The 21,485-nt window shown below is 32.7% G+C and overlaps 2 protein-coding genes across 2 annotated transcripts; one reads left to right on the forward strand and one right to left on the reverse strand.

Moving 5' to 3' along the window:
• The first annotated feature begins 276 nt into the window (after nt 1-276).
• On the forward strand, nt 277-2,497 carry LOC135126779 (uncharacterized). The gene is made up of 6 exons (XM_064052920.1): nt 277-332; nt 593-1,030; nt 1,078-1,179; nt 1,229-1,328; nt 1,383-1,541; nt 2,468-2,497. The coding sequence occupies exons 1-6, from the start codon at nt 277-279 to the stop codon at nt 2,495-2,497; spliced, it is 885 nt and encodes a 294-aa protein (XP_063908990.1).
• Nucleotides 2,498-12,011: 9,514 nt separating this feature from the next.
• LOC135126784 (uncharacterized) lies at nt 12,012-13,597 on the reverse strand. The gene is made up of 7 exons (XM_064052925.1): nt 13,578-13,597; nt 13,303-13,525; nt 13,073-13,256; nt 12,769-13,024; nt 12,470-12,569; nt 12,170-12,347; nt 12,012-12,046 (listed from the first exon to the last, which is right to left on the reverse strand). Exons 1-7 carry the CDS (start codon nt 13,595-13,597, stop codon nt 12,012-12,014), a joined length of 996 nt encoding a protein of 331 aa, XP_063908995.1.
• Between the last annotated feature and the right edge of the window lie 7,888 nt (nt 13,598-21,485).

The following is a 21,485-nucleotide window of genomic DNA, read 5'->3' on the forward strand; positions in this document are numbered from 1 at the left end:
TTAAATTCAGTAAAATACCTGACGTTAAAGAGTTTAAATTGTGGGTAAAAATTTAGTGTTACAACTTACCCCTGTTACAACAAGCCCCTAGTTCCCCTACTGGTAAAATAACTGATTTTCTTTAAGACTAAGAGTGTAATAGTTTTAGGTAAAACTTACCAATCATTTTTTTACTTTTTACTGACATTATTGTTATTGACAGATTTGTTGGTCTTCAATGAATCCCTCCATTAACACGTAAGTTGAAATAAAATGGTACAATAGTTTTGTGACAATATGTCTAGATCTCTGGATGAGGATGAGTTTCTTAAGCCCCCATTAACACTTCTGTGGTATGCTCGGCTTCACCCATTGCTTGATAGCCGTCGGTCCAAAGTTCAAAATGCAACAAACGTTGTTCTGTTCTGCGTGATAATTGCTTTGGCCATAAAAGGAATTCTAGTTTTTTACAAAGACGATATTTCGTTCGCTGCTGAATGTTTACAAACTTGCTTTTTAACGTCTCACGTAATATAAAAATAAAACAAAAAACACACATTTTTACAATTTTCTTATAGGTAGTAGGAAAAATGTTAATTTTACGTGTTTACAGGAAGAAAATTCTACAGTTAGTAACGCAAAGGTCATTGTTTTGGAAACCTGAAGATTTTACAAGCGCAACACAAAAAGAATGTTCAGTGTTTACAATGAGAGTGAAGAAGCTTTTGCGTGGTTACTACATTTTGGCTTTTACAACACTTATCCTTTATGATTTGCAACCAATTGTAGGAGGAATCGTTCCTACGGCGTGCTATGTACCTCCATTCTCATTCAAGTATTTAGTAGTACTGGCATGGTACTTGTCGGTTGTCGCTTGTCTGGTTATTTGTGGAATAGATAGTTTCTTTGTTTCACTTGCAACTTCTTTATGGTTACAGTTTAAACTACTACATTACAAAATTAAAGAAAATGATATCTGTACTGAAGAATCGGATAAACAGTCTTGGAAGAAAGTGAAAGAGTTTGTTGATCATCATGTATTTTTATTGAGGTAACACCAATGCAATATTGGACTAATGATTTTATTAAAACTTTTAGTTATTGTCAGAAATTAAATATAGCGTTTCAACCAATGTTTATGCTTCAATTTTTATTACCCGTCGCAAATGGTGCATTAGGAATATTTATTTCTCTACAACCGTAAGTTCAATTTTTTTGTGATCTATTGTAAGAACTGTTTCTTTTTTAGGGGTTTGTGGAGTAATAGAATGAAAAGTTTTGTGTACTTTGTTCGAACTCTAGGTGAAGCAGCCTTCTATTGTGTACCAGCAGAATTTTTAATAAGCAGCGTATGTTATAGGAGTACTAAGTATCAAGAAAAATTGAAGCAATTTTATTTTTAGGCAAACAAAGTTTGTGATGTAGTATATGAATCAAATTGGTATGAACTAAACAAAGAACAGATAAAAAAATGTTTCAGTCTTGTGATGATGAAAAGTCAAAAACTTTTAGTATTTAGTGCCTATGGTCTCGTTTGGATTAATCTAGGGACTTTAGTTGTGGTAAGTTATTAAATATTCTTAGAGTCAGCCTAAAATAACTTTTGTAGATTTATAAAACCATCTTTTCTTTTTTCACATATTTAAATTCTGCAAAAAATATGTCAACATAGTTGCTTGGGTCTATGGTAGATAACAACCGTTCTTCTTTATATTTGCGGTTTTAGCAGGAGCTTTACCTATAACGTGCTGTTTTATTCTGCAAAAACATGTAGATGTAGCTGCTTGGATCCACTGTAGATTTTGTTAATAAAATTAAGACAACTTTTTTCAGAAATCATTCATTTACCGTAATCACCTAAGTCATTTAATTTTCATTTTCATGTCATGTGTTGGTTTTTTCGATGTTAGTATTTGATTTTTTATTCCATTTAATATTTGCGTGTTGTGTTTATTTCAAGTATGCCTTGTTAATGTGATGTAAATTTGAATTAATGCATAATTTAACCATATGTAAGGTAATTTTTTTGTTGTGTTGTGACATTTTTAAATGTTGCTTGCTTTGTTGCTTCTAATTGTTCTAATATTCATTCAGTTGTGGTTATAAATTCGAGAAAGACAATATTTGAATTTTAATTGAAATAAAAGCACAAATGGATTTTTTAAATACAAAACTAAAGGGAAACTTGTGTGAAAGCTGCAGTTTGGACTAATTGGTTATTTTTCGAAGATCGGGTAATGAGGATAATATGCGGCGGATTTGAATTATTAAACTAAATTAACTAAATAATACATATTCTAACAGAGTGTTCCCTAATAAGTAAATTCAAAACAAAATATTCATGGCTTGGCGGTTACTAATATGAAAACAATAAATACTGAACTAAAATCTGCTGTTATAAAATAACGAAATTTTCACAATTTCACTCGTGCAGAATGCAAATTAAAACCCGCAATTGAGTTACTGCTGTTGGGCACTGTCGGAACAGGGCCCGATTCCAGCTGATAACCGCGACTAGACGCACGGTTTCCATGGCAACGGTGTAAACAAAACGTCTAAATCAGCCATGATTTGGTTTCCGTCTCCCCTTTTATCAGCACTTCATCAGCAATAACATACATATCCAAGACACAACATCTTTAGATGTAAGTGGATGTAAGGTTTGATAGATTTTATACAAGTGGAGCGAGATAAAAAAATTAGTTTTGATAATTATGTCACAAATTTCTGGATAATTTTGAAAATATTGAAAATTACGATTTTGCTATGTTCATTATGCAATAGTGTAGGAAAGTAAGTAAAATTTTATTTTCATTATATAATATATTTATTTCAAATAAATTTCACAAGTACATAAGTATTTGGATATTTCACAATATTCTTTTGGTGGTGAAGGTACAGAGCATGCAATTGCAATTTTTTTACAACATGTAATAATCGATAAAGTTTTATCTGTTTGCTCTCAGATAACACTGACCTATAACCAAAAATGATCATCAAGAAAAAAGTACGTGGACTTTGCGAAGTTGGAGGTGTTGATCCTAAATTAGTTTTTTCTTACACGTCAGATTATTGAGATAGATGATCGACATAACACTAGGAATACACATTCATAACTTCGAAATATATATTTTTGACGAAAATGTGACCATGTCAGAGACCGACGTAAATTTCCTAATGACATATTTCGGATAGGTAAATACCTTATTTTTATGATTTTCTGATTATAAATATTTTGAGAAAACTATGGGTGCTAGAAAGAAAAGTAGACCAGTGCAATTTATGTCACAGTCAGATTAAAAAAATCATTCATGTCTGAATTTTCCTTGCAGAATTCAGATATGTGTAAAAAGAGAACACTGTCTTACATATCTAGAACAAAAAAAAAAATATATTATAATTTTTCCCAAATACTCAAAATAAAAAACACCACGTACCTGTACAAATGTCCGAAGATTAATCCAAACTAAACCATACGCACTAAAAACAACAATTTTTTGACTTCTCATTACAACAAGAACGAAACATTTTTGAAGTTGTGTATTCTTTATTTGATACCAATCTGATTCAAAAACAGAATTACTTATATCGTTCGCCTGAAAAACAAAAATTTGTATTTCTGATATACTATTAAGAACAACCTACAGCATTTGCTACGAATTCTAAAGGAACACAGTAGAAGGCCGATTCTATGGTAGTTGCAACAAAGAACAATAAAAACTTCATTCTATTAATCCAAGCGCCTCTAAAGTATCAAAAGTGGTTAGAATTTCAGTAACCTTACACCACACTTACGGCTGCATAAAAATAAAAACGGATATCGCACCAGATGCAATCGCCAGTAAAAACTGAAGAAGAAATATTCCTTGAAAAGTTGAGTTCAATTTCTTTGAAAAACTAAAATTGTATGAAATTATTGCAACCAGTTGTCAGTACATAGTAACCTACCTTAATAAAAAGTTGTGATAATTAACCAAGTGCTCTAATTCAGCCCACGATTTCGCGTTATTTTTGAAACCAGAGTCAGATAGTTCCAGTTTCTTAAATTTGTGTCCAAGCAGTTTAAATTGTATAAGAAGAGAAGTGGCAAGCGAACAAAAAAAACTGTCGGTTCCAGGAAGAGTCATCAGGACTACACCAGACAAATACCATAACAAAACTGTTAAATATTTGAAACTCCCTGGGGGTATGTAACATCCTGTTGGTAAATATCCCGTTGAAAAAGGTTGTAGGTCAAAGAAAATGCACACGAAAAAATTTAAACCGTAATAATAACGAAATATATTTCTAATATTTGTAGAAATGCTTCTACACTCCTCGTATATATCTCCGGTAAAGTCTTTAATTCTCCAAAACTTTAATTTGTGGTCAAGTAGTTGAAGTAGAGTTGATCTGTGTAAACGTAAAGTTAATATTATCCCAATGGCCTACAAAGACTTGTGATTAAGTAAATAAAAACAATAATAACTTTATACGTGAACCATCAGGAAACAAGTCTGCAGACATTCTGCTGTAAAAAATAAATTGTCTTTGTAAGAGAGGAAAACACCTTCTAATGCCAGTGCTACGAATAAACAACACAGTAAGATATTTATCGGGCTTAAAATCGTGGACCAAAGTGGATTAAGTCCTGGGTGAAGACGACCATACCATAGAACTTTTAGTGGATCAGTGGATAAGTCATCTGAATCAAGAGTGCTAAAAATGTGGACAACAAAGTTAACACCACAAATAAACAATCAATAACTTACATGCTGAAGCTGGACTTCATGTGAAACATTTCTCAAATTTATTTTATGTATACCAAGTACACCGACTGATTACGTTCAACTGCCATGAGAAGAATGTGACCTGTGCACTACTTTACCGAAAATAAAGGCTGTGGGGCGTCTATTCCTCTAAACCTTTTTTAACCTCTTTGTGACTACAAAATTAACTCACCCTAATACTACAAACAGCAAGTATTAGAATTTAAAATTTTTATGATAAGGTAAAATTAAACTTTGAGATAAAAGTTATTCGGGTTTCGTGTCACCTATTTAATGTATTTTTAAACTCAAACGTAGCTACCAATCACCATAAACCTTTGATGCAAAATTAATTTGTCTCTGCCCTAATTAAAGGGCGGTTTAAAATTACAGAATCGTGTCTTATGTTTTTATTTTTAAATGTATCGTTAAAGAAGGTCTTTCTGTAGTTTACCGACAATGTTTGTACAAGAATGGATTGCGAGGTTGTAGAGTAAACATTAGATTTGTTATTGCTATTTTAATTTATATATTGTAGATCCTGATGTTAGTGGTTACGTGTAAAACGAGAAGAATGTACGATATATGATATTTTGGGTGCATATATCTATTTTTTTGTTAAATGGTGATTACTTCTATTGGGAGGAAGAAAGTAAGAAAAATGCCACATTATTTTTAGCACAAAATATAGACAATGCTGTGAAATGAAATGTTAGTCGATATAATTAATAATGTTGCAGGTGAGTAAAGATGTTAAAATTAGTAAATCACTGCCATTGAAGAACAAACAAATTCGACAAATACTAGATTTAAAAAAAAAAAATTGTTATATTATGATAAATGTAGGATAAGATAAATGTATCACTAAATTTTATCATATTTTATCAACGAACTTTGGTCAAAAATGAAATCATCATCAACGTTTCGGACTAGATGAATAAATAAATTTTAGGTATGAGTTAGTGTTCTAAAATTTCGTAAGAAGTCGGTCGGATAATTTTTAATATGTATTAATTCGATTATCGGACATTTTTATATAAGTTAAAAAATATATCGAATTAAATATTTCATTTGACGCTATTAAAGTATAGAAGAGATCAGTGGACAAAATTTGCGGTTGCCAGAAAAATCCAGTAAATTAGAATTAAATATTAATAAAAAAAATATTTTTTTATACAACGGAATTTCTAAAAAATGGAACAATTTATAAAATGAACGAAATCTTTCTCTTATAGCAATTCCACGTTTAAAATTAATCAAATTAGAACGTATCGTAGTCATATGGTGCTCTTGGCCGGCTCTTAAAACATTCCACTGCACTATATTTAATTAAATCTCGGTATTCTTAACATTGAAAAAGAATAATTAAAGAAAAATCGTGTGTTATACACAGAGAAACGTACTGATTACAAACCCTCACATCTGCAGCTTAACTAACACTGCCATATTTTTATATTTTTCATTTTTATACTTTTTGTAATTCAAACAAATAACCAATCAAATGCTACATAACTTGAGAAGCGTGCGCAGTTAATTGGCTTGTACACTTATAGATGACAGTTTAAAATATGTAATTGTTTCGTCTTTATGTTTTACATTATTCATAAATACCTGACTACGTGAGGTAAATACTTTTTAAAATTACCGTTTCTCGTAATTAGTAAAATAAATATTTTATTACATGCAACCGATATTTTTCTTGCAAGAACGGACGTCTAAAAATAACATGCAGACGTCGTTGTTTGTAAATTAATAATACTGTAAGATGCAATTTGACTCGATATTATTGGAGTAAAAACATTTAAGAACACACACTTTATTTCTTTAATTATCTCCCCAGGTAAGTAAGTATTGTAATAATTTCACGTTTTCTCAACGCTTCATGACCCTCCAGTATGAAAAAAGTAAGTTTCCCGTTTCCGTCTGTCTGTCGTCTGTGTCGACTTTTATTAGCCAAACAATCTTCGAAATTACTGGACCGATTGTTGTAAAAAATCTCCACCAACAATTTGATGACATCCCCTATGCGTTGTATAGTTAAGTCACCTAAAAATTTTGTTTAACAAATGTCAGTTATACTCCTGTTCTAGTTATTATAACTTTTATTGTTTAACATTTATATAAGTAAAGCTGTTTTTTAAATTATATCTGAAACGTGGAATAAGTGCTAAGAGTGTTCGCTTTGAACTTGAAAAACCCGGGGTTCGCCAACTTATCCATTTTTTTGTCACCTTTTTTTTAACGCTTTGTTGGACCCTTCGATTTTTTAGCTTATTTGTGTTCAGTGACCACTTTTGTGTGTGGATATTATTATCCCGTTTTTGTTGCATTTTTTGTGCTTCTTTTTTGGGTCGTTTTCTTTCGTCATGTTTTTGTTCCATTTTCATAATCTTTTCTGGCACCTTTTTTAATCGCATTGTGTGCACTCTTTTTTATCGCTTTTTTGCCCTTTTTTCCTTCCCGAGTGTAAACTAAAGTTTTGTAATAAAGTCCGACGAATGGATACTTTCATGTTTTCTTGCGTCTTGCGTTTCCGCCTGTCTGTCGCCTTTCGTCTGTGTCGATTTTTATAGATCATAAAACGGTAAGAAAATTTGGTTACATCATCCCCATTTGATCACATCCCTTCATCATTTTTACAGTTACGGTTATCTACATAAATTTTTTGAAATAATATGGTGCTGTACTTGTAGTTTATTATTCTGTCTTAATTTATATCACAATTTGAATTTAAATTTTATAAAGTAACAAGCTCCTGTACTTGTGTGGTTTATGCATCTGCCTTGAAGTTTTCCCCTCAGGTATCCAAATTTTTACAAAAATTCGAAATTGTGTATTAACCTTTTATACTTATTAGTAAAATATATTATACTAAAATCCAACCATTAACCTCCCGGCCACGACGTATTTGCTGCGTGATCTCGGCTACATGAAAAATTTTTGTGAAGCAATTATGATAAAAACAAGGTGGATTCGTAAACTACAAGTACTTCAGGAGCGAGGGAAGTTCTGTCTAAATAATTTAGACCAAGGTTTTTATTTTGTTCTTTATCATTGTCTTTACTATTTTTAAATTAGAAAGTAACAATCGTATATTTTTGGTTATGTAAATTTTAGATAACGGGTGTACAATTAAAAATATATTTGTAGCATACAGTGAAAATTCAGTTATTTACAGCCTTTTTAGAGTGTAGAAAGAGACATTAAAAACTGACGGTTATTGATAATGACATTTACCTAACAACGAAATAATGTTAGGTTAGAAAACACCTTTTCATTTTGGTGCAAATCTGCTTAACGTAGATTACTGAAATAAAATTAATAAATAATTATCCGGTAGATGGCACCTTTTCATCAACATAAAGAAACCATCTTTGAGTTTTTGAAAAATTTTGGTTAGCTGGCACTGTTTCAGAATTGAATTATTAAAAACAAAAAAATCGTGGAAGGCTATTTCGACAGGACTTCCCTGAAGTACAGTCAAATACGTCAAGCTTTTGTGAAAAATAAAAAAAAATATTTTTAGGTCTTTGTGATAAGCTCTATACATTCAACAAACGACATCCTACATAAATTTATTTTGATAGGCTATAATTTGTTTTTGTTTGTCTATGACCTGCAACTATATATTATATATACTTCCCAATTATCTGTGATTCGAATGCATTATGTTACGAAAAAATTGATAAAAAAAAGGCTCTGCCTGTATTAGGGAGTTTTCCGATTTGAAAATTTTGCATTCAACATTGTTTCAACAAGGACACGTATATGATCGTTTTCCGGGTTGGGACCGTGTGAATTGTGTATTCGGGCTCAACGTTTCGCACATTTTCGTAAGAGGTCTTCAGGTGCAGGGTTAAGAAATTAGGAAGAAGGCAAAAGAGCACGGTAACTCAGTATGTCAACCATACCAGAGAGGAAACCTTTCTGGCCGTAAAGAATGATGTTGTGATCTTAGAGACTGGGACGAAATTCCGGTGGGACGGACGGTCCGGAATCTCGCCGATAACGTGTGGGGGCGGCGTACTTCGGTGCCAAGCCTTGGGCGGCTTCGGTCAAGAGCGGCGGTCGCTCCGGCGCCGGCCCCCTCTCCGGAGAAGGGAGCGCCGGGCCTGCTCTCAACCCGGAGACACGGATTTCAGGTGGTGAGCACCCGCGAAAGCAAGATAATAAAATAAAACGGCAAGAAATATTTTACACAATAAATCGGTTTTATTCCCTGCCACCATTTACATGGCTAAAATAGTAATCTTACGGCTAATAACTTAAATAACGACAAATCAAATTAAATAAACAAAAGAATAATTAAACGTGCGCGATTTCCTTCAGGACGGGCTCCTCCTGGACTTGGGGGCGGCGACCTTGAACCTGGAAATCGCGCGAAGACGGTACCCGGCAGGGGAGTGCGGTGGTGGTACCCTACGACGATTTTGACTTGTGACGGTGACGACAGAAAAAACCGGTCACGTTCGGGGGCGGCGATTCAAAAATCGGTACACAAACGAACAGAAAACCCAGAACGGTACTTATGATGATCGGTCTCACCTGGGGGTTTTGCACTTCTCAAAAACTCACACTTCAAAACCAAGACACCATCCACAGCACTTCTTCACCTTTCAAGACTTCAGACAAGAATCCTATTTTTTCGCTTAAAAAGCAAATGGCAAATGTTTGTATCTTTAGAAAGTAAAAATGAAAACAAGAGACGTTCCTTTATTCAAATTTATGTACAGATGTGAGACGATAGGGAAACAAATAAAGATCTTTTAGAATCATACTAGCGGAACCCGGCAGACGTTGTCCTGCTTGTGTATATATTTACTTTGTATATATGTGGATATAAATGTATGGTCTGGAGCGCAGAATGCGTTGTAGAAAATTGAATAATAAGATAACTCATATTGATGCTATTAAATTTATTTTCATTAATATACACATTTTTGTATTAGTAATTCACGTGAATGAACAAAATTTTTGACTATTGTATTCGCTATATAACTGAAACAACGTGAACACATTTTAATCAATACTAACATCTATCGTAACGCTAGTGGGTAATAGTTATTTACATAATGAGTGAGGTAGGTAACATTTTGCAGATTGAGGTCCTAATTTGCCACCCGACGCGAAGCGCAGGATGGCATGGGACCGAAACCTGCAAAATGCCTAACGCACGAAAATTGTATTCAATTTTTTCCCCGACATTGAGTTTATTTTAAAAAATATTTCTTTTTAAAAATATTTTCCGAAATGAAGTGACAGTTTCGGGACTTGACGTTTACTAAAGGAATCTATAATACAGACAGCCACGAGATGGCGCCATGTGATTTTTTTTAAATAATTCATTTTTTCTCATTCAAAAGTTTTGATTGAACAAAACATGATGTAAAGTAGTGTTCTAGTATGTTTTCTTTTATTATTTAATACAGAACTTTTTTTATTAGAGCTTCTACAGGCTAATGCATATTGAGTTACTTTGGCACCCAAAGGCGGTAAAGCGATATTTGGTGCGTAAAGTCACTGTTACGCGGCATCTCAAACGTGTGTGAATATTTTGTTTACATGTCAGGAAGGGAAAAACAATATTTTTGGTTTTTCGATTTGGTGTATAGACGTACAGAGTTTTTGGAGTTCCTACTCTGGAGCAAGCAACATACAGCTGACAATGCGAAAAACATGGATTTCCTAAATTCAATCCAGCAACGCGCAGAGACTGCCCTTGGGCTTTGTTGATTGTCATCGCGAAAGCAAGACGCACAGGAAACTGTAGTCGTTTGAATGTAAAGGGCAAATCAGTAGGAAGCATTGGAATGCGCGGAATCAGTTTGATTTTTTGGGTGGCATTTTCAATAATCTCTAGTAATTCACTTTTTGTTATTACTGAGGATTGTAGGCAGTGAACATCACTAATTATTTTCTTTTGCGGTCAATACGATTTTTGTTGTAATACCAACGAAAACAATGTTGTCATTGGTGCCGCCATATATCTAATACTTGCTAACTCTCCAGAAGTAACATAGAAACGGTGTTAACGGACAAAGGGAAACGGAAGATATTGTTTTCTGTCTAGAAAAGTACCGAGGGTCTGTGCGCACGTACACAAAATAGAAGCGAACGTATGAAATGTCTAAACACATCTAGTCACGTTATCGACTAAAAATCAAGCAAGTACGAGTATATGAGCAGTACTGTTTGGTACTATAGAGAGACAAAGAGGTCCGATATATTGCTCTGCCGTTGTGTTTTCGGACTCTTTTGAGGCCTGATAGCAATATAGTAGTATTAGATATATGGGTGCCGCTGATTCTCTAAGTTCATAATACTTTAACAGAGAGGTTGATGTGCTGCAGTGCCATCTAGTGGCATGTTACAGCAAAATCGATAGCGCGAAAATATTCTCCATGATCAAATCCCAACGTATATCAATTTTCATGAGGATCGGTTGATTGGTACAGAAGTTGATGTGGTGCAGCGCCATCTAGTGGCGAGTTACAGCAAAATGGATAGGGCGAAAATATTCTCCATAGTCAAATGCCAACGTGTACCAATTTTTATGAGAATTGGTTGAACGGTGTAGAAGTTGATGTGCTATAGCGCCATCTAGTGGCTAGTTACAGCAAAGCGGATACCACAAAAACCTTCTCCATGAAAAACCACTTACATGTGCCAAATTTCATGGTGATCGGTCAAACGATTTCGGAGCCTATCGATCACAGATATATATACCAACATCCATTTTTATATATATAGATTACATGTACCAACAGACAAACCAAGTTATTGTGATAAATGATGGATAGAATAAGTACCCGGGGTTTCTTCCATTACTTTAAAAAGTTCTTTGGACAGCCGCTTCCAGGTTTCGTGCCACAGAGCCATTTTGTTCGAAATTTTTTATACAGACGTTTAAAATTTGTCGAATTCTCTACGGCAAAGTTAGGTCAGGTCTGGCCAGGTCAGGAAAACTGACATATTAGTTCTGAAAAGAACTGATTTTTACCACCCAAAAAGAAAAGCTGTCAAGTCAAATGTCAATTATCTGTCAACCCACTAGATGATGAAACTATCCAAGCTCTAATTCGGTTGCCTTCTTAGTTTCCGAAAGTAATAAGTACCTGGTTATGAAGAAAAACGGCTAATAATAATTTCAAGGTCTGCTACAATCACATTTTTTATTGTACACTCGTTACATTCAGTGCTATTTGTCCTACGGAGTAAGTTGAACTTACCAAAAGAAGTATTTGAAGTCCAAAATAAAAAAAACCGAAAGATTGCTCCAAATTATTACTCGTTTAATTCACAAGTGCTCAATAAGAGTGCTACATACAACGAAGTTGACATTACTTCACTGACAATTTTTGTGCAGAATTTAAATATGTATAAAAAGAGAAGACAGTTTTACATATCTAAAAATCCTTTTCAAAGTTAAATATCATTCTTACCTCTACCTATAAGACTTACTAAAATATAGGTTCGAAGATTCATGTTAATCATTCCATACGCGCTGAATATGACAGGTTTCTGAGCTCTGTTAATAATAACACCCAAACTTTTCTTGAGCTGAACCCCGTCTATGTTATACCAGTTTGAATCATAGACAGCATCGTCTATTTGTTGAGCCTGAAAAAGGTTATGTGAGAACTTGCCATTTATTAGTCGTATGAGTCAAAAGTCGAATATTTTTGAAAATTTGAAAAAAGAACAAATGAAATATTTTTTTAAGAAACTTAGAAGTAACTTACGATATTCATGGCAAATTCTAAGGGCACACAGTAAAAGCCTGTCTCAACAATAATAGCTGCAAAGTACAACAGAAATTTTATTCTGTTGGTCCAGTCACCTCTGAAAAACCAAATTAACTTTCGTCTTAAATCAAAAGTCAAGCTTACGGCTGCATAAAAATGAAAACAGACAAAGAAGCCGAAGCGATGGATATCCCAAACTGAAGCAAAAAAACGCCTCTAAAAACCACATTAAGTTCTTCGCAGTAACTGAAAACGTAGCTATACATATTGACTGATGTTCAAAATTAATACAATACCTTAGCAAATAATTGTGGTAATCAATTAGCTTTTGCAGCTCGCTCCAAATCAGATTTTCCCCTGTATTTTCGTCATTGCTAGAAGGAATCGTCAAGTTCTTGAACTTGTAAGCCAACAACTTAAACTGAACAGTTAGAGAGCTCGCCAGCGAGCAAAAGAAACAATCCGTTCCTTGTACAGAAAAAAGAACAACACACGACATGTACCACATCATAACTTTGAGAAAATTGTACCACCCTTGTGGTACGTAACACCCTGTAGGTAAAAATCCTGTAGTGAGTGGTTGCAAATCAAAAAAAATACCAGCCGACATGGCTGTGAAAAAATAAAATCGAATGATTTTTTTAACGAAAGTGGCAATAATTAAACACTGTGGGTACAGTGGTGTGTCTTTAAAATCAACGACTTGCCAAAATTTTGATTTTTTCTCAATCAATCTTGCTAAGTCTCGTTTATTAGAGTGCATGATGACCAGTTTGACGCTTGTCTGGAACAAAATAGTAGCTCGTATAAATTGTGACTAAAATACTTACATGTGTTAGTAAAATACAACTTTGTAAACATTCTGACATAAAAAAGAGGTCGTCGTTGTACGAAAGTGTGATACCTTTTACTGCTAGAACTATTATTAAGAAAGATAGAAACACGTTGACGAATACAATCAAAACAATCCATTTTGATTTAAGATTTGGATGCAAACGAGCATACCAAAGCATTTTCAGTGCATCTGTTGACATATCCGCCGGTTTTGGGGTCCTAAAATATTATATTTTTAGTAAGTTTCTTTTGAAAGCACGTACGCGTTTACCTTTTTGCTTTTATAGCCATTTTAACAATGATTATTATTTGAAATGAATTATCTTGTATAAACTAATAAGCCAAGCAAGCAGCAGTGGCAGCGACAAAAACTATTTTGCCTTTGTCCTGAGACAAACCTCTTTTGATATCCTTTGTTACATTTTTTATTGGATGGGGTGAACGTTACATCTTTAATTAGAGGTGTCTTATTATAGTGTTTTAAAATCCGACATTTAGTTTGACGTTCTCTTGGTTCGTTCCTTTGATGTAAAATTAATTTACCTTACCTTTAATTAAAAGGGAAAAGTTGACTTAAAAAAAATTATGGTGTTTATTTTATAAGGAGGGTATTGGAGTTCTCGTGACCATCAGCTTCAAAAAGTACATTAAATGCTAATTAGACTGTTGTGTGAAACGTTGAATAAATTGGGTGATAAAAACACGTTGAGTTATTTCAAGAAAAGATTTGTGAAGTTGTTATAAATTGAACAGTTGTCGAAAGTGTTACAGGAAATTATTATTCTTTAAAGTAAAAAGCGGTATGTATTTCTACTAAAAATAATAATTCATACATAATATTTTAAATACAATATTTTTCATCGTAGGGTGTGATAAACTGTGTTATATAAATTACGTTCGCTTTGTAAAATATGAGAGTATTAAACCTCTCTGCTAACGGATTTTTTAGATTTTCTATTTAAGTTTTATGTTATAATTTTCCGTGTGAAATATACATAAATCGGTATTTTTAATGCGAAATAAAATCAACAAATGAGGAAAATCTCGTTTAATAGTTTTGAGTGTGGTTACTAAAGAAATGATTAACTAGGATAGATAGTCCGATTTCGTTAGACATAAAACAAATACTTGTTTTGTAAAGCATTTATCATTTGTTATTGTTATTATTATCATTTAATTGCAATAAGGTGATGTGATGGAATCACTTTCTCGAAGTAAATAGATACTGGAATAGATTCTTTCTAGCGAATTGCTACCTTTATGATTTCTGGATGTTCCAGTATGAAAAATTGTACTTCCGGTTCCGTCTGTCTGTCGTTTGTCTTTATCGATTTTTATTAGAAACTACAGGACCGATTGTTGTCAAATTTTGTATGTATGTTAGGAATATCGTGTAGGTAATAAAACGCTAACCAAAATTGTTTAATCGTGCCCAAGAAGAAATTCTAGGATGACTAGGTTAGAAATCAGAAAAATCGTCGCTATTTGTGGTTTATGAATCCGCTTTAGTTTTTACCCTATGCATTCAAATTTTTGCAAAAAAAAAAAAATATACTATTACTATAAGCGACACGAGAATCGCGTCGTAATAGTACAGACGTCATTCTTATTTTCTATATATAGATTTATTACAAAAAATACACTTTTGTAATTTTTAAAGAAGCGGGATTTGCTGGAATTCAGAGGCAAGGAAGGTTCGGTCTAAATAACTTTGACTATTTTTTAGTTATGTTATTTTATTAGACAAGCTGATTACTTTCAATTCCTATCAAGATTTTTGTACAATCATTTCCTCCAAAAAATTGAGGACGTCATCTCAATAATTTTGTTACTTTTTTGACATTTTTCAAAAACACTGGCATTTATGTACTGAGAACAAAATAATGACTAAATTTTATTTAATCATTGCACTAAGTTGTAGTGTTATTTGTTATTTTTGTTTATAATTTTGTTTTTATAATTGCTTATACAGGATGTCCCACAATATTAATAAAGCGATTTATTACATTAGTTGGATTAGAAGCGTTGTAAACACTATTGTTGGATTTGATATTAAAATCTTTTCATAAAATTAATAGATTTCTTTCAACGAAGGGGTTGATGTCATCATAATTTTTCACTATATTATATAGATACAGCTTCACCTACTATCGTACTGGTGAAATGTGTACTATTAAATAAAATTTTGCTCTAAATAAAAAAAATTGTGCGAACGTATTTTTTTCAAAAATCACTTATTTAATTCACCTAAAATTTTGAAAATACGCTTACGTTATAATCGACATAAAAATATTTTTCCTCACATAAACTTTGTCACCCTTTTTCATCTTCTTATTGGTGAAATCTCAAAAAATGCTTAAATGCGTGGTTAATTATGCATTAATACTAAATACCGCAGGAAAAATTTGCAATATAATTTTTTTTTTGCATACAAACTTAGCCACCATGTTTCACCCCCTTAGGGGTTGAATCTGGGAAAATGCTTAAACGTGTTTCATTATTTGCATTGAAGAGCATTAATACCAAATTTTAAATAAACATCACATTAAATAATTTTTCTCATCCAAACTTAGACACCACTTTCACTCCTTAGGGGGTGAATCTCCGAAAGTGTTTAAACACGTGCTTCATTATTTGTGTTGAAGAATCAGGTTTTACGTAAACATTACCAAAAAAATATTGTTTTTCTATTCATTAAGGTTGAAGTTTGTCATTTTCCCATCGCTGGCAGTGGATGAAATTTCATTTCACCCTCTAGTGGAAAAATACTCGGCCGTCTACGATTTTAACGGGTCGTCCAGCCTGAGCGTTTCGCAGCTAGCGAAACGTGTCGCGTATCGCCTGCACCGACCGCACCGTCCGCTTCGCGCGCTTCGAAAATCATGACGCCTAGGCTGGACGACCCGTTAGTGTTTGACGTTTAATACTGCTAGTTTACACAAGTGAAAACAATGAACATGAGTGAGACTGACGAAGTTTCTGAAGAAATTTTGAATGCTGCCAATGCGGCATTTTCGAATCTGATACAAGTGCAGTTATTGATACAGGAAGCAGCCAACTAAGTTTAAACAAAGATACAAGTTCAAATAATACTTACGATAAAAGTGTAAATATTATTGGTGATAATTGCACAAATTGTTCTATTACAGTTAATGTATTTCAAAAATAAAATACCTACCATAAACAAACATTTATTTCCTAATTTCTTAGAAAAAATAGTATATGCAACTCGCGGATGAAGAAATTTCAACGGCTCGAGTTTCTTTTTCGCACTCGCTCGTTGCACTCGCTCGTGTGAAAAAATCACTCTCGCCGTTGAAATTCAACTTCATCCACTAGTTCCATAATGTACTATTTTCATACACACCCCTTTTCACCCCCTTTGGAATAAAATCTCGGAAAATGCTTAAATACCTACGTGATTCATTATTTATACTGAAGAGCATTAATACCAGGTTTCACGTAAAAATGTAAATTTACAGTAGAAATACAGTATAACCACGATAATCCGAATTAATTGGGGAAAGGTGTGTTCGGATTAGCGATTTGTTCGGATCAGAGAATTTCCCAAAAAACTGAAAGGGAATTGAACAACAACTTCATACGCTTTTTTTAATTTTATTAAACAGAAATATAGTATTCTTAACCAACAATGGATAACAGATACATTCGAAAAAAATATTACTCCGTGACCATAACCACGCTATATTTTTGGAATCAACACGTCGGGACATATATATTTCTGAATTTTTTCAGAATTTCTAGACAACTTTTTCAAAAATGAAATTTCACACTATGGTAGTACTTGCCAAATAACTTACCCTCTAAGAAAATAAAAAAAGAGTTTCTAAGAAAAGGTACTAGTAACGCCCACCCACCCTTTATTTTCTTAGAAGAGTAGGTCATCTGCCAAAATCAATCTTATCTTGGCAAGTATGAGACTAACTTTTGCAAATGACAGATCCTCTAAGAAAATAAGGGTGGGTGGGCGGGGCTAGTACTTGTCAAGATAAGACTGGAGCAGGTTATTTGCCAAAATGAGTCTTATTTTGGCAAATACTAGCCCGGCCCACCTGCCTTTTATTTTCTTAAAGGGTAGGTTATTTGGCAAGTACTAGCAAATTTCGACCCATTTTTTCGATAACTTCAACCTTTTTTTCCAGAATTAGTTAATTAATTCAGTGCATTTTTGTTCGGATTAAAGAGATATCGACTTCAACTAGCCTCTGTTCAGATTACTGAATGTTCGGATAATCGTGGGTTCGGATTATAGAGGTTATATTGTATTGGTCCTACACAAATTTTATTTTCAGCCCCTTAAAGGATGAATTTCGAGAAATCCCTTCTTAAAGGATGCCTCCAGTATAAAATGAACATCTTCTCCAAATTTCACATTTCTATCACTAGCGGCTTGGGCTAAGCGTTGATAGGTCTGTCGAGCCATTACCTTTTATATTTGTGTATACAGATTCTTAAATTACAAATAAAATTTGACAACAATCAGTCCGGTAGTTTTTGAGAGTGTCTGTCTAATAAAAATCGACACATACGACAGATAGAGACAGACAGACGGAAACGGGGGTTATGAAACATCGAGAAAACAGGAAAGTAACCATTCGCCGGATGGACACTATGACAATACTTGCTTTGTTCACGCCAGGGAAATGAAAATACATTGAATTCTGTGCGATATTTCTTGATATTTAGAACTACTTCAGTTTAAATTAAAATTGTTTTGTAAACTCTTGCAATTTTTGTAAAAATCACTTTCACTTGTGTATTTCGATAGGCTTTATAATAAATCTAGAAAAATATGTGTAGATTTGTTATTCCTAGTGTATGTTTATTTGAACAAAAAGTGATTTTTAAGGAATTTCTACAGTTCCTTTGAAATCAGTGATACAGGAAGCGAGAGATTTAATCCAGTTTTCGTGATATTAGAACAAATGTTCAGCTGTAAAGTCCAGCAAAAGATAAATGCAAACGCCGTCAATTATTTTATGAGGGGTATTTAGTACTTTATACCACAACGTGCAATAAAACCATTACACAATAGGAATGCCTTTACTGGAGATTTTACAGCGGCAATACTCATAACTGGAGTCATTTGCATTTATCTTTTGCTGGACTTTACAATATTTGCCATTTCATATTGTTGACGGTGAGTACACAGAGTAAACAAGGAATAATTAAAGTAAAACATATTTATTATTTCTTCTGGCAATTCTGAACCTTTGTTGGATAAAAAAAATCATTGCAGATATTTTTAACAGTTAAATATACACATTGATTGAGTTACTTTTTTTTCAAATTTTCTTTCCTTCTATTAATTAATTTAAATAAATACTGATATTTAAATTAATATATTTAATTTTAAATAGTTTTACAACACGGTAGTTTTAGTATTCCAAGGATATTGAAATAAAGTGATTAAATACATAGTATATATAACGTATATGCCAAAAGAGAAATTTCAGAAAATTATTCTCTGAATAAAAATCTTTTTGTAAAGCTCATAATATTAAAGCTATGAAGGTTGCTCGAGTTTTTTAGCTACACCTAATAGCACGTAGACATAACAAACATTTAATTTTAAAAATTGTTGAGACAACATGGAATGGATTTTTATTAATAATGTAGATTTAATTTTAGTACAACCTAAAAAAACTTACAATAAACATTGAAAACAATAATTAAAGCTTCAAAGCGCCCTATTTTATGTATACGAAGCATTTCATTATTAATTTGGATTTGAAAATTTGCTTTGTTTTAATTGAGGTGTGGAATTTTATTACTTTGAATGAATAAAACAATGTTTTCTGTATTATTGAATTAAAAATTACATAAATTAGTGAAATGATTTTATTTTTGGGTATGTCTTGTACCTTGGATCAAACAAGTTGGTTTTTTCGTAACTCAAATTTAATAATAAAATCATATCCGTAAAAAGAGTGTTAACTTTTAATGTAAAGAACAATCAGAATGTGATAATAATACCAATTAAATCCTGTCTTCGAAACTGAAGCTGAATTCCTGTTTTAGCTATTGATATAAACCCATTAAAATCAGAAAACATATGCACAGGTAGCACAGATTCTAAACACACTGCACGAAAAAATAAAAATGGAAGGTAATACTTATTACTAGTTTAACTAACACTATGATACTTTTTTCACTTTTTCACTTTTATACATTTAACAGTGCAAACAAAGAACCAATCAAAAACCGATCTTTCGAGGCTTGCGCTCTTACCTTGTATCAACACAGGGCATAAACTGTAATTGTGTTGCCTTTGTATTTTGCATTATTCATTACTGTTTGTCGATGTGAGGTAAATACTTTTCAAAATTACCGTATTCTTTGTAATTAGTTGATTAAATATTTTATTACATGCAATTTTACCTGGTATTTTCTTGAGACTGACGATATCTAAAGGAACACGTAGACGTAGGACTGCATAGTAATTATTGTAGGATGCAATTTTATTCGATATTTTTCTTGGAAGGGAAGACAAAAGATAAAACGTGCAGATTGGTCGTTCAAATGAATTACAATAAATCAAAGACGGTAAAATCAGTTTATGGCTTGGATTTAAATAAGCCATTTACACAACTTTAATGGCTTAACATTCATAATTAACATTTGTTTGATTCTTAGCTGACGTATTTATAACAGCATACCAGTAGAATGATATGAAGTTTTTGCAAATTAATGTAAAGTTTTAAACATTCTTTTTAGGACAGGACGTACAATCTAGGACAAAAACAACAAAACTGATGTTCAGGAAAATAAAAACCAAAAAAAATATATTGGTTATTTAATTTTTTGTTTGAGTGGTCAAAATGAAATCGTGAACTATTTAACTGCTAATTTTTTTACCGAATTCAAATATGTATAAAAGCTGAAGACAGTTTTACAAATCTGAAATAGTAAAAAAACGTAAGTTTCAGAAAGAAAAACGGTTCAAGAAACTTACTAGAACATACGTTTTCAAATTCATGTCCAACATTCCATATCCACTGAAAATTATGGGTTTTTGGGACCTCGCGATAATAAGGGTTAAGGATTTTCTAAAATATATTTTGTTCATTTCATGCCACTTCGAATTGTATACAGCCTTGCTCAATTTTTCTGCCTGAAAAAATTGTTAGTATGTTTTGATAGAAATTTTGTGCGTTGTGATTAGTGCACTCACGGTATCTGTTATAATTTCTGAGGGAATACAGTAAAAACCAGTCTCAGTGATAGTTGTGACAAAATATAGTGCAAACTTCGCCCTGTTGGTCCAATCACCACTAGAAATGTCATTTTTATAATTTTTTTCGTCAAACTAAATATACTTACGGTTGCATAAAAATGAAAACCGACACTGAAGCAGATGCTATTGCTATGACAAACTGAAGCAGAAAAATTCTTTGAAAAATTATGTTCAGTTCGTTACAATAACTGAAAAATAAATAAATAAATAAATTAATTAATAATAATTAATTAAAAAATATATGCACCGTATTAAAAAGGCGTGATAATTTACAAGATTTTCCAGTTCCTGCCAGATGTTTTCATTGGAAGTATCCTTAATAAAAATGTTTCGGAATCTATATCCTAGCATCTTAAATTGCACAATCACTGATGTTCCCAGGGAGCAAAAAAGACAGTCCGTTCCTGGAAGGGAAATGACAGCCACACAAGACAAATACCACAGAAGTCCAGTTAAATAAGGAAAATATCCTTCAGGGACATAACACCCTGTAGGCAAAAACCCTGTTGTAAAAGGTTGGAGATCAAACAACAAGGTAGCCAGTACTGACGACCCAAAGAAAAACCGTATAAAATTTTTGATCACGTTAAGAACTTTTGAACATTCTTCACGTAACTCATGTGTCTCAAAGTCAGCAATTTTCCAAAACTGTGACCTTTTCTCCAATAAATTAATGAGGGTTTTTCGATGCACGTGTAAATTTAGAACTTTTCCGATTATCTATAAAATAATTATTGTATTGTGGTATTATGAGTTTACAAAATATGGACTTACGTGTGTCATTAGTATACAAGTTTGCAAGCACTCACAAACAAAGTAGATGTTGTTCTCGTACGACAATAGAATTCCTATTATTGCTAACGTTATGTACACACAACAGATTAATATGTTGACAAGAAAAATAATATTAGCCCGTTTGGA

This window comes from Zophobas morio, unplaced genomic scaffold (genome assembly GCF_036711695.1).
Source record: "Zophobas morio isolate AGI-343-1 ecotype UQ-CSIRO unplaced genomic scaffold, CSIRO_AGI_Zmor_V1 ptg000011l, whole genome shotgun sequence".
NCBI lineage: Eukaryota > Metazoa > Arthropoda > Insecta > Coleoptera > Tenebrionidae > Zophobas > Zophobas morio.

Excerpts from the sequence above, each read along its gene's own strand:
- LOC135126779 (XM_064052920.1), top strand. The coding sequence starts at position 277 with ATGTCTAGATCTCTGGATGAGGATGAGTTTCTTAAGCCCCCATTAACA. Across the intron at positions 333-592 it reads CCCCCATTAACACTTCTGTG|GAAGAAAATTCTACAGTTAG; the intron begins GTATGCTCGGCT and ends ACGTGTTTACAG. Across the intron at positions 1,031-1,077 it reads CATCATGTATTTTTATTGAG|TTATTGTCAGAAATTAAATA; the intron begins GTAACACCAATG and ends TAAAACTTTTAG.
- LOC135126784 (XM_064052925.1), bottom strand. The coding sequence starts at position 13,597 with ATGGCTATAAAAGCAAAAAG. Across the intron at positions 12,348-12,469 it reads TAGAATTTGCCATGAATATC|GCTCAACAAATAGACGATGC; the intron begins GTAAGTTACTTC and ends AACCTTTTTCAG. Across the intron at positions 12,047-12,169 it reads AGTAAGTCTTATAGGTAGAG|CACTCTTATTGAGCACTTGT; the intron begins GTAAGAATGATA and ends CGTTGTATGTAG.